The sequence below is a fragment of the Channa argus genome, chromosome 6 (assembly GCF_033026475.1).
Source record: "Channa argus isolate prfri chromosome 6, Channa argus male v1.0, whole genome shotgun sequence".
NCBI classification, from domain to species: domain Eukaryota; kingdom Metazoa; phylum Chordata; class Actinopteri; order Anabantiformes; family Channidae; genus Channa; species Channa argus.
Window position 1 is genome coordinate 2,027,672 of NC_090202.1, and position 13,241 is coordinate 2,040,912.

Sequence of the window (13,241 nt, forward strand, 5' to 3'; positions counted from 1 at the left end):
TCTCCTTTGTAGTGAATATAAAAAGAAAACTAATATATCATGTGAAAAATGTCTGATGTGTGGGTGAACTACATAAGAGATTAGGTGATTTCATATACACATTTCAAACATAACATGTGACTTTGGAATTGCAGACAGTGATATTTTCTGTATATTAGCGTTAGGGTCAGACTGCAGGAATTTAACTGAGCTATAACCTGGAGCTTCCTATAACTTCCGACTCCAATCCAACTTTATTTATAAAGCACCTTAAAAACAACGCAGTTGGCCAAAGTACTGAACTTGTAGGGTTAAGGTGTTCAGTTCTCCTCTTATATCAGTTGCTGTTTACACCCATAGATACGTGTTTTCACCTCGTGTTTGTTCCCTTAATCCTTAAGAGTCTTAATAATAACACGCAATATCCCCAGACGTACCTACTCCCTCCCTGCAAGTTACTGGAACTGGATTTAGTTCCCAGGGCCTGTCTCCAGAACCTGAACCAACCTCAATTATGGATTCAAAAAGAAAAGTGTGTGTTTGTCCCATTTGAGGCCACCTCCTGTTGCTTAACAAAGGGATGTGCTACAATTGCACAGTGCGGTTTGAGTTAACTGTTCACACTCACCCCTTTTTGACCGAGAAACACTTGGTGCCTGTGCTGGTATTAGAGCCCTGTGCAGTGGCCGCAGGCCGGACAGCCACCGTAAAGCCACATAACGATGAGGCTAATGTCAAGCAAAACAACAAGCACCGAAGTTAATCTGTCATGATGTCCTTTAAACTACAAGCATGACTAAAAAGATCAGAATGCATCACAAATACAGCAACAATTCTACATTTAGAAACAGAGGAAACTGCAGTCATCGCCTTCGAATAGATAACACTTAGAAGGAACCTTAAGGGTATAAAGAGCAGCCCCATGACTGATGGTAAATTGTGTTGCCACCAATGTATCCTGATGGTGTATATGGTTGTACCTTTTTGGGCCCAACTGAAAAAAGACCCCAAATGCCACCATTCGGCATTTCCACCGCAGAATGAGAAAATCACCAAAAATACAGAGGGGGTGTGCAGTTAAGAGGTGGCACGGCTTTTTGACTGTGGCACAGAGCTAAGACTGGTACATTCCCAAGCTAGCTTGTGTTTACCCTGGGCTATTTCTGCACACTCACACATACACACAGTTTGCCCTATCATACCCCCTCCTCGTAATTTCTCATCCCCTCCCCTCCTGCCCTCCCCACTTCTCTCTCACCCTCCGTTTCCTTCCCCTCTGGAGAGCGGGAGGGTTATGTGAACGGCCAGGGAGGAGGGCTGAGAAAAAGACGAGAGGAGTGTGAAAGAGGAGAGAGATGTTGTGGGGTCATCACTGAGTCATCATATTCCCTGGTAAGGCTGGCTGCACGGCCCGAATGTGTGTGTGTGTGTGTGTGTGTGTGTGTTCCTAAAACTGTGTGCATGCAGTATGTCTGAGGAGGTGGTAAAGTTGGCACATAGCAGTGAACGTGCGTTTTTGTCAGTGTTGTTCTATGAGTCTACGCCTTAGCAGACCTTGACAGAAGTCCTCCACAAAAAATTGCAAACAAATATTAAATGTTAATATTTAAAATCGTCAACAAGTCCATTCTGAAATCTAAATGTGTCTTAATATCGAACGTCTTTAACCAAGTTCTGCAAGAAATGTGGATCAAACTGTAAGGGAATAAACAGACTCCAGAAATTGCTGTATGCAACTGGTTCCACTTCCCTGCTGCTGTGTGCTGTAATACCAGCCAGTTAACACTATAAATATGTACTCTTGCATATTACAGCACAGAAGTAAGAGGATATTCTGAGAAGCAGAGCATTAAGTGGTTCTATGTGGCTGAAGCTAAAGTGTACTTATTCTCCTCAACAGGCAGAGTAACTCTACACACTCTACTACATGATTTAATGTACACTATACAAAATCAGGAAATCCTGTAAGTGTATGAAGTTTAAAATCAATTTCCTGTGAGAAATCATGGGAAAAAAAAGACATTGTCGCCAAATTCCTCAGTAAGCATCACATTTTCTTTTTCAGTCGTGAATCTGAAATATTCCTATAGCTGTTCAAAATATCTTTTTCTGCCCTTCCTAAAATCCTCCGCTCACTATCATCCCCTCATGTCCTCATCCTCTTTCTCAGCCTCTTTTACTTTCATCTATTCGCCCTGTCCTCCCCTCCTCCTACCCAAATATCTTGTGTGGCCTGGCTCTGCCTCTCAACAGAAACTCAACCCATAAACAAACTGCCTTACATTCTGTAATCACAAATCCCAAACTGCCAGACATTAAAAGGGCCACGTTTCATCTCACTGTTAAAAAAAAAAAAAAAAAAAAAGAAGAAGAGGGAAAAAAGAAAGAGAGTCCCAATGTTTGAGCCTCCTACTCTACACACACACACACACACACACACAGATGCGGTGTGTAGTTTCAGTTTGCTAAAGCACAACTGGGAGGAGAGATAGATAGCGATGCAAGAGGAACATATCTTTGAGGAGTTCCACATTGCATTGCACTGATCAAAGTGCTCTGCAGCTTTTGTGGCTAATTGTGGGGATTATATCTAAGTGCTTGGAAAAGACAAGCAGGTTTTATGGGGTTAGTGTCACACTCAAACAGATACATAAATACAGAGAGAGAGAGAGAGAGAGAGAGAGAGAGAGTTTTTTCTGCATATGCTATTGCATCCGGAAATCACAGAGGAAATGCACAATTGACCTCAGATGAATAATTCAAGTTTTCGGGTATTTGCGGAGCAAGACAATGGTAGAAGTCATACGTGTCTGATGTAGAGCAGACTGTAAAATACTGGTTTAAAAATTGGAAGAAGTCCTGAAGACATAAAAAGTCACGAAATGCACACACACACACACACACACAGACGTATCCTGTCGTGTTGATCCAGTTTCAAGGACAGTGGCGAGACTGGAAGGTTCGGACTGCCAAACGACTTGTCAGTGTCAGTTGTAAAGCTGCCCCCCCCTAAAGCCACTTCCCCCCTGCTGACACACTACACACACACACACACACACACACACACACACACACACTTGCTCAAAACTGTGGTCAGCTGAGCAGATCCTAAGTGAGGTCAGGAGTACTTTGGAAACACATGCACACAGCTCACAAAGAGACTTTCTTTCTAGGGTTTATGAGTCTTCTCTATAGTTTGCCTGACCACAAACACACACAGAAATACATTTACACACAGGGAGTAGTGCAAAAACTCACACAAAGCTGATATAGCGGATATGGTTTTGTGAGGGGGAGAAGGGTGTATGGTCGGCATAAGGTCCAAGCAATTATCCAAGTGTCCAAACCTCTTTCAGGCAGCCACTGTGGAGCCAGACAGAACTCGCACACACACACACACACAACACACACACACACACCAACAACTCTCAACTCCAACCTAGGGATTTGCCCAGGATAATTCCACTTCTATTCACCATGAGGTTAGGTCCAAAATCTTTGAGCCACTGCTTACTCTTTTGACTCCAGTGTTACTCCAATTTGACTACCAGCTGGCCCTTGGCCTCCAGTCTTAAAGCTCAAGTGCTTGATTCTGGGCCTACTGAGTGGCCTTTTGGGCTCAGAACCCTGGAGACCTTTCCAATAAGATGCGCAGAGGAGACAATGGCAAACAGCTAATCTAATCTTTGTGCAGCCTTTGTCTGTGAATGGGGGCACTTAAAGAGGCGGTGCTCAGGTGAGGCAGTGTGTCAAAGGTTAAGCTGGAAGACTCAGACTTGCACACACAAGTTAATTAAAGTTTGTCTAAGGGGGTGAGAGTGTGTCTTGAGCAGGCTGCTAGCGTCTGGGGGTTGACTGAGAAAGGAATGCCGTCAACTTCAAAGTTGGACGACTGCCACCGAGTTGTTTTCAGAAATAACTGGTATGGATCAGAGCGTAGCAGATATCTGAGCGATTCATATTTTCTGCTGCTCAGCATGGGGAGCACAGGTTGAAAGGTGCAATCCTGTTTTCACTTACAAGACGACTTTTACTGTACACAATTATACCTGTTTGCATAAAACTAACATTATGATCGTGTAAACCGGCCTGCGAAAACTTACATTTTAAACAACTAATTATAGCAACCTCAAATATTAACATATTAAAGAAATATTAATAATGTGTGTATATGAAAAGTCACACTTACATGAACATGTAAATGTTTCTTGTAAGCTAAAATATCTTATGTTGCAGCACAACAGCTAGTTTTTTTGACTGAAGTGTTATTTTATTAATGCTTATATTACAGCACATAACTAGAGAAGGATTATGGTCTAATTTGCCAGAGACAAAAAAAAAACTACAATCAATAAAAACACAGTTATCAACCTTTAAACAAAACCACTTTTAATGTGAGCAGAATGCTTTTATTGGCCAGACTTAACCACACAGGGACTCTAAAGTTAAACGTTAGCCACCATCCACCCCAAACACATGATCGTGATTCTGATTCTGCTCATAAATTCATTCTGTAGTGTTAAGTACAAACTCTATTATCCTTTACTATAAGTAACCCCTCGTTTTTGGATATACTGATGAATGATATCATGATCCACACACTGAAATGAAAGTGATGTATGTCCCAAAGTAATGTACAGAACTAAGACTGTGACCATTGAAGTCAGGGAAAGATGCCGGGTGACAGACAGGGTGAAATATGCTCCACTATACTCCAGAGTTGTGAGCAAAAACCTGCAGAGACAAGAATATAATATTGATGATATAAGAGTAAGTAATAACATGCTTTATCTCTATTACATAGATATTTTATGTCAGTTCATCTGACATTTAGCCTCTAAAGTCCCTTTAAAAATTTTTTTTTATTAAACATAAGAAAAAGTTAGGATATTCATAGGATTTTTACAATTGTGCATCATATCCTGCATTTTAAAGCTTCAATACTTATTGACACATGTCATGAGGTCAACTGGCTTAGAAAAGAGGCATCATTTAATGAAGGATGGTTCTCCCCTTCAGCATTCACCTGCTCACAAAACTTTGATGGAACTTTCAGCCTTAAGCGTTAACACCATGGGTTTTACAAAGAAAAAAAAAAAAAAAACACACTAGGTTGGAGAACTTGAAAAGAAATAGTTAAAAAAAAGAACAAAGGAGTGAATGAAAAAACAGACTGCAGACGTGTAAGAGAGGAAGAGAGAAATCTCAGGAGGGATATAAAAAAACTGTGTAGACTGGGGAAAGCGATGAAGAGGAAGCAGGGAGGAAGAGGAGGAGAGAAGATGAGCAGACAGTGTCCTTTATGTATTGGCTAAGTGTCTCCCAGGGCTTCTGTAATGCTTTATACAGACCCACTTTCCAAGGTTGTTGCATGGCTGCCTGTCCAGCTGTTTTCATATTCAGTTTTGGCCTCATTCTCTCCATCCTGTGTGATTTTTGTAAAATATCTTTGACTGTGGGGCAGGTTATTACCAGAAGACACACATTACCCACAGAAGGAGACTGAATGAATGACGAGCGGTGTTGTGGTGGTGTACAACATGTTGCTAACAGGAATGGCCTGCTGTCACAGTCACACTGATTCAGTCGATGCCATATTCAAGCATCATGTTTATTCGTATAATGCAACCTGTGATAAGACAAGTAACACAGATGCTGCACCTGAGGTTCCACTCTTACATACAACTTAGGACTTTATCCTGAGCTGCTTTAAGACTTCTACCACCAGGATCCTTAAAAACATGTTGCAGACTGGAACTTTCACACATCTTTTTAACTTCTTCAAAGTACATTGGAAAGAGACACTGTCAGATCATTGCTGTATTTTCCTTTGCAGTGTTGTCTCTTGAAAATTGAGAACATACTGGACCCATTTTACAGGTTCTGTGTTATCGTAATGAACATATGTCAAATAATATGTTTTTACTTGTTTTTGTCTGTCAAAATATTCAATCTTTCAGCAACATGTATTGTGTGTAATGTGTTTTTTAACATCTTTATATTAGTCATCACTTTGTTAAGGTTAGAAAAAAGGTCATGGTCTGGCTTACTAGAGAAAATTAAAGGTCTCTTACCAAACATATTTATTAATCTTTAAACCAAACCACAACCTTTCTCTAACCATAACCAAAGTGCCTTCCTTGTCTGAACTCAAAGCTACAGTATGTAACCTTTAACCAAATACGCTCCAAAACGTATCTTATTGTTGAGAGGTGCTGTCAACATCTCACCTTAAAGTCCGACTCAGAGAACACCACTATAAGCAATGAACACTTTTCTGAAACTGTTTGAGAGAGACTCACCCTTTAAACCAATCAGAGAAATTTTGCAATTTTTGCCACCTATTCTTTTATTGTAATTGACTGTGCAGAGCTCGGTGGAGTGTAGCACAAAGTATTATGTAGGTTTAAATTCTCTAGCTGGATATTGTAGTTTTAACCATGCATGGGGCACTAGAGTTGAACTCTCAACCACTTTCTTCTAACCACTTGCTTTCTATGAATAAATGTATAAATTCTCTTCAATAAATTAATAAATATATTTCTATAGAACATAATCACTTTTGCAGAATTTAATTTCTATGAGATGGGGCTATGAAGATAGTAGCCAGTGATTTATTACAAAACATACAGATTCATGCTTGAGTTTATACTAAGGTGACACATGGTTTCACCATCGACAGTCCATATGGTAAGACAGTTTGCGCAGACACCGTGGCATGGAATATATGGGTAGATGCATAAATTACTTTATGCGGCTTTTAATCAACAATAATGGAAAATATAATTTGATCTTAAAGGTGTGAAGGCTATGATGCTTTCACGTTGCAGTATATTAACTTTTAAGCTCTGACTCAATACTGTGACTAATCATAATAATACCAGTGTATCTGTGTAGCCAGAATTTATTGATCACAAATAGGCTGTGCAGAATGACAAATTATGGATCCGGGCAGATTTTACTGGAAAACAAAACGAGAACACAATGTTGTCAAAATCTGCAGGTTTGGCAGACTGTTCCAATATTAATGTTACTGTTTGTCTGAAGAAAATGTAGGTCACCAGTGTTTCACCATATTATAGAAACGGACAACACAATATGAACTACCACTAATTTAGAAAGTGCATTATTTTACCACTGCAAGTTCATTTACTTCAAAATCACTGCAGAAGCAGAACAAAAATCCCTACTGACCCGTGTTTGATGGCCATAAACACTTCTGTGCTAAAAACAAAAGATGGAGATGAAGATGTCAAAAATAAGAAAAGAAATGTAGCTATACCAACATGTCCTAATCGTGGCCAGTGAGAGGTGAACAGCTATAGATTTGTTTTGCTGTCAGAATGTCACGTACATGTGGCATAGATAACACAAGAACGACCCCGCTTTGACCCCTCCTACCATCTGCTTTGGCTGGGCTACGCCAGCCGCTCAGCTCGCCTGCCTACACGGTTACTGTCCCATTTCACATGCCAAAAAAACAAGACAGATGCCCCTGATACCCCAACCACAGCCCTACACCCCCCCACGTCCCAACAACATTTCACCGCCTCTCCCTGTCCTCTAGACCAGACGCCCCTAACTGCTTTATCTTTCTCCTTTTCCACCGCTGCTGGACAGAAGCTATCCCCAGTCTGTGAGGAGACATATGCTACGTGATGATGGCAGGGACATATCAACATGCCACACACAGGTGGGGTTTACAGGTTGTGGAAATGTGCATGTACTCACAATGCAGTATGGTACAGTGTGTCTGAGACAACGTGAAACACTTAAAGCACATTAATAAAAGAACATGCTACACGCAAAACGTAATGAAAGACCTTCAGACTGAGAGACATAAACCCATCCATGCATGCCCACTCGTGCAGCCCCACACACACACACACACACACACACACACACACACAGGCTGCGGTCCATCCTCTGACCGGTTGATGACCTGACAGCCCAGCAGCTGCTAGCTGTTTGATGTTTTACTCTGAGGATCACATTTCATTTCTAGACTCTTCAGCCAATAGGAGAAATACAGAGTGAGGCTCTTCTTTCTCCTTTTACTCTTTGCCATAGCGCCACCAAACAGATACTACCAAGACTGCCTACACAACATCTGCATATTAATCACTGTATTGATGTTAGTCCACACCTGCAAGTTGACGAACAAGCACTGATATTTGTGAGGCAAGCTCCTGCTGCTTGACAGTCACTGAGGGGCCAGTTCACAGTGTCAAAATAGAATCGCACAGTAAGAGTTAACTGACAATGTACATCAGAGGAAAGTGTGTGTGTCTCCGTGTCTGTGTGTGCAGCAGATGGAGACAGGCTGGACATTAGACCCTCTGGCCTGATGACATGAAGTCATCACATGACAGCAGTGTTGAACTCTCTTCCTACACACACACACACACACACACACAGAAATCTAAATCATGAGTGAATGTCTTATTTTAAGTATTGTAATACACTTGCTGAGTTTGTAGGTTTGCAGTAAAGAGATTTTTATGTTCCAGTTTTTTGTGCATATATGCTTTAAATCATTAAAATATTGGCAAACTTGGCAGACACAGAATTTTAAAAAAAAAAGCAAAACATTTACATTCATAAAGAAAAATTTGTACTGAGCGAGATATTATGGTAAAACATTACGTACTGAGCAACAACACTGAAGCAAAGAATTTAGAGGGATTAACAGATAAAAATTTAAACAGGGGTCCATTCATTTCCTCCTGTTAAGTGAATGTAAGCATGAAATGTTGTCAAAATCAGACTGTTATTGTTCGCTAATGCTGCTTTATTGCACAGCAAGTTAGAAAGTCTGCATGAAAAGAAATTAGTTTTTATAATTTTCGGTGAAAAGGAGCTCGATTTCATCTGACGACAGATCCCTGGCCAGCGTCGGCTCCCGTTCAGTGTCATTGGAAACCTGGTATAGCTGTTGTATCCCTATACAGAGACCCAGATAAGAGAGACCCATATAACCCAGAGACACGACAGGAAAAGTTGAAGAAAGCTCATGTTTATGCATCAGCTGTCTTGATTTGAGTAGAAACGGTAGAAGAGAGCGAGTTTGCAACCCAACATGACTTACTTTTGAAGATAACAGAGGCAAAGCTGTAAGTGCATGTAAATAAACACAACACACATATTTCTTATTGAAAAGCAGGTTACAAAGGCAAAATTTTGAAATCCAGATGCACAACACCCACAAAAGAAGCAAAGAACCCATCCATCATGTGGCACCTATAGCTCCGTCATCCATGAACCACAGGGTCAATGGTGTGACTCCTGGTCTTTCTGGTCGAAGGAAGTCGAAGTGTCCCGGGGCAAAACTCGGAACCCCAAATTTGTGCCTAGTGTCTATTGTTTGGTTGTAAGTTGCGTGGCGTAAATTCGTCTTCAACATGACTAAAAATAAATCCACCCAACAGAGTAGTTAAAAATACCCAAAACTTATATGACTTATATGACTAAAAACCAACACATAACTGCCAAAAAGAAAATCAAGACATCCCATCCTACAATGATATTATATCATGAAATGGAAGCTAACAGCAGTGGGGGGTTTACCTCAACAACAAATGGCAATGTGTCCACAACTTGTGCTTCCTGCTCTGCATGTGTGAGCTGGAGTTCTTGCTGTGATGGGACTAAAAATATTTAAGACCTTTCCAATTTGAATTTAAGTCAATTTAAAACTTATTAGGGCCTTTACTTAGTTACCATGAATTGAATTTTACGTTTGAAGGCTCCGCCGCCACCCAGCTGATCATGTCCAATGTTAAAATTGCCGCACGTTGTATGAAAACACAGCTGATGTAAAAGAAGAGGGCTGTTGTGATTTCACTCACGTCCTTGTCTTTCCCTGTGCCATTATGAGTGGATCTGTCCTCTTAGTGTGTGGCCACTCAAGAGTGAGAAGATGAAGAGAGACTGCCCTGGGCTAAAGGGCAGCTTTAGTCAGTTCACTCAAAATGAACACGCAAACACACACACGCACACACGCACACACACATGAAGAGGGTCTCAAATAAGCATCTTTACCAAGAAACACCAAGGATAAGGAGGCTTTGGCGCCATGTGGGGCTGCTCACCCTTGACTGAATACACACACACATACACGTAAAGACGCTATGTACTTAAGAGGCAGTCACAAACATAGACCGTGTGCACACCCACTTACACACATTCCACAATCACATAACAACTTCTCCTGGCCCTTTTTCTACTGAGTGCTTGTGTACAGCACAGTGCATTCTTTCCTTCCTGTTGGAAAGTGGCATAATCACTCTTTGTTTGAGAGAAGGAGCTAACCAGTGGGGCTGACATGTAAGCTTATTAACTCCTTTAGTCTTCAGCCAATGCAGCGTACAGTACAGCTTACCACACTAAAACTGCTCACTAAAGGTGTCGTGTCACACTGTGTCTAGAAGAACTGTGCTGGGGGGGTTTATAGGGGGGTAAGCAAGCCTTTTATGTTGAGGTCAAGTGCAGATGAAAAGTGAGTGGGTGTCTACCTATGTTGAGGCCAGGTAGTTAGGTGGTCTTTACAAGGCTGCAGTCAGGTACTTGCAAACTGGTTGACACACTAGTTGACCTTTGAAAGAACTCTAAACCATTTTAATATAACATACAACACCAGTGTTATTAATAGGATTATTATGAACAATGAATACTAGTTCATTTTCTAGGCAAAAAAATAAACATGAATATAAAACAGCATTTTTCAAATGTTTGATTTTCCTTGACATTATGTAATTAACTGACATTGTGGTTTATATTCTCAGGTATGTCATCGCAAATTCATGTGTAATGTGCTGTATGTGCTGTAATAGTAGCAGGAGTAAACTAAATCAGTACTCAAGTAAAAGAAGAACTCACCTAAAAAAATATAGTCCACTACAAGTAGCAGTACTACTTCAAATCATAATTTGAAGTGGTACTACATCCGGTTGGCCTGACTACAGGATTATTACATTTCTTTATTCTTGTGTTCAGCCTCTCACAGACAAAGGTTAAGGTTAAAGAAAGATCAAGGAGTGAATTAATGAAGAGAGGAGTTTAAAAATTCACCTTACGCTCAGTGTACAATCCTTCTGTAACCCCAACCAAAGGACAGTATCTTTGCCGAATCCCAAACACACACACAGCACTCTGGATTTGAACATGGGTTTTTGGGATAAGAATTCTAACTTTGCACAACCACCACCAGCTTCTACCTCCTCTTCATTCATTGACAAAGAAATGTTGCTTCACAACATCATTGTTGACTTATTTCAGTTCGTTAAAAAAAAATTATGCATAGCAGTGTAATTTTCAGGAGCCAGGAGCCAGCAAAACAAGAGGCAGCTAAGGACGCGTGAGCACACATGCAGATACACACACTCACACACACATATATGTGTGTATATATATATATATATATATATATATATATATATATATATATATATATATATATATTTATACACACACACACATACACAGATATAAGGAGCAGGTCACAGACTATTAAGTCAGCATGAACATGCTGACTTGATAGTCTGTGACCTGTTCCTTTGCCTGGCTTACCCTTCTCAACACCCTCATAAACATGACAAGACCTTGGGATCAAAGCAGTCTAGGCCATCAGCCCACTTACAAAAAGACACACAGACCCTGACAGAGCTCACACACACACTCACACAGATGCTTCTTTTACTCAGAGAAGGCTCTGTGTCTTTAACCTTCATTAGAGCTGGTGGTCTAGGAGTGTTTCCATATCACACAGCCTTTCTTGGCAGGACGTGGCCTAGTAAGAGAAACTAAAGGCTTTAAACTTCTCAGTGGTTTAATGTCGAATAGTCTGGACTTATATAGCACCTTCTACTTTAATGGTACCTGAAGCACCTAACATGTTGCTTCATATTCACACACACACAAACACAGTGACAGCGGCTGGCACGCAAGGTGCTCAGGCCTGTGGACAGGAGGAGCCAGAAACTGATCCGTTGACATTAGGACTGGTGGGTCTACACCACCAGAGCCACGGCTAAGATTACAATCTTAGTCCCAATTCTCAGAATATACAGTTGCTCCAGCGACGCTCGGAAACGAACAGTGAAATACATTGTTTAATTTTCATGGCAATGCGTGAGGCTAAAGGTCCCTATGGCCAGTCAGTTGAAAAATGTGACATTTCCATAAATTAGTGGAGACACAGATAAGCTAAAGCAGATTTTCTTTACTGGTTCTGCAGAGGCACAATTGATAGTGCAGATGTGTGTTTCAAATGGGCTTTGATAAATGTGTATGTCCGAACAAAAACGTGAAAAAATGAAGAATGTAAATACTGCATGCACAGGTGGAAAAGGTTGGAAGTCTGACGAGGTGTGAAATAAGGAAACCTTTCCTAAAAAATGATGCAAATTTTGTACCTAAGCAGCAGTGTAAAGGAGAAGTGGGACTCCTCCTGTAAAAGCCATTAGCCTGCACTGCAGCGCTCCATGACAAGCCATTTTCAGCTTTGCATGCAAGCCCACGTGTGTGACTGGGTGTTTGTTTTAGTTGTGCATTAAAGTGCTTTTACAGCCCCTCTTACCAACGAACCAGCTCAGCTGTATGACTGTTTGCCATGAGACTAAAAGAAGTGTTAGCCTTTTGGACATGACCAACATCTGACCTTGAACTCCTGAACTTTTTCATCACAGGACTTTCTGCACATGTGCAGATCAAACAAATCCGGGCAGGAACTGAATACTCAAATTTTCTTGCAGCATGAAGGTGCTGCTACATATTTTGACATTAGTATAAATTAAAAAGGGTGATTCAGTTGAGGAACTTACACTAAATTGCTAAAATTAGAGGTTATTTGACTGAATACATACTGTATTTAATTAGCAGGTGTTTAGACAGGTTGATTTCTAGCAGAGGTCTTTACAGGTCTACGCAGATCTTTTCATCGTAGTTGTGATCGGGGGCCTGAGCTGGGCTGGGTAGACAAAAAATCCACCACAAATATCTGGCAATGTGGCTACATGGTCTACAAATGTTATGTGGGGAAAAAAACAAATAAGCCAATCAAACACAATTGGAGGGAAACAAATGCCTTGAAAGTGACTAGAGGACTAGAAAAAAGAAAACAGGACAATAGAGTTTCTAAGGAAAATATGTATATAATCGCTGTATAACATAACAACAAAGTACCAGAAGATGTATTAAGGCAAACTCGGACAACAATACACACATGTGCATTGCAATACACACACACATACCCAAGGCTGTAG

The 13,241-nt window shown here is 40.7% G+C and overlaps 1 protein-coding gene across 3 annotated transcripts in view; it reads right to left on the reverse strand.

Annotated features, from left to right (window-relative positions):
• The window catches only part of bcas3 (BCAS3 microtubule associated cell migration factor), a 309,008-nt gene that overhangs the window by 80,022 nt on the left and 215,745 nt on the right, over positions 1–13,241 (reverse strand). Inside the window, exon 24 of one of the 3 annotated variants that reach the window (XM_067508759.1) lies at positions 4,516–4,713. The exons of the other annotated variants lie outside the window; for them this stretch is intronic. Coding sequence (XP_067364860.1) covers positions 4,643–4,713 — 71 coding nt within the window. The 3' untranslated portion in view covers positions 4,516–4,642. Of the gene's footprint in view, positions 1–4,515; positions 4,714–13,241 lie in introns of those variants that run through there. 3 annotated transcript variants of the gene reach the window in all.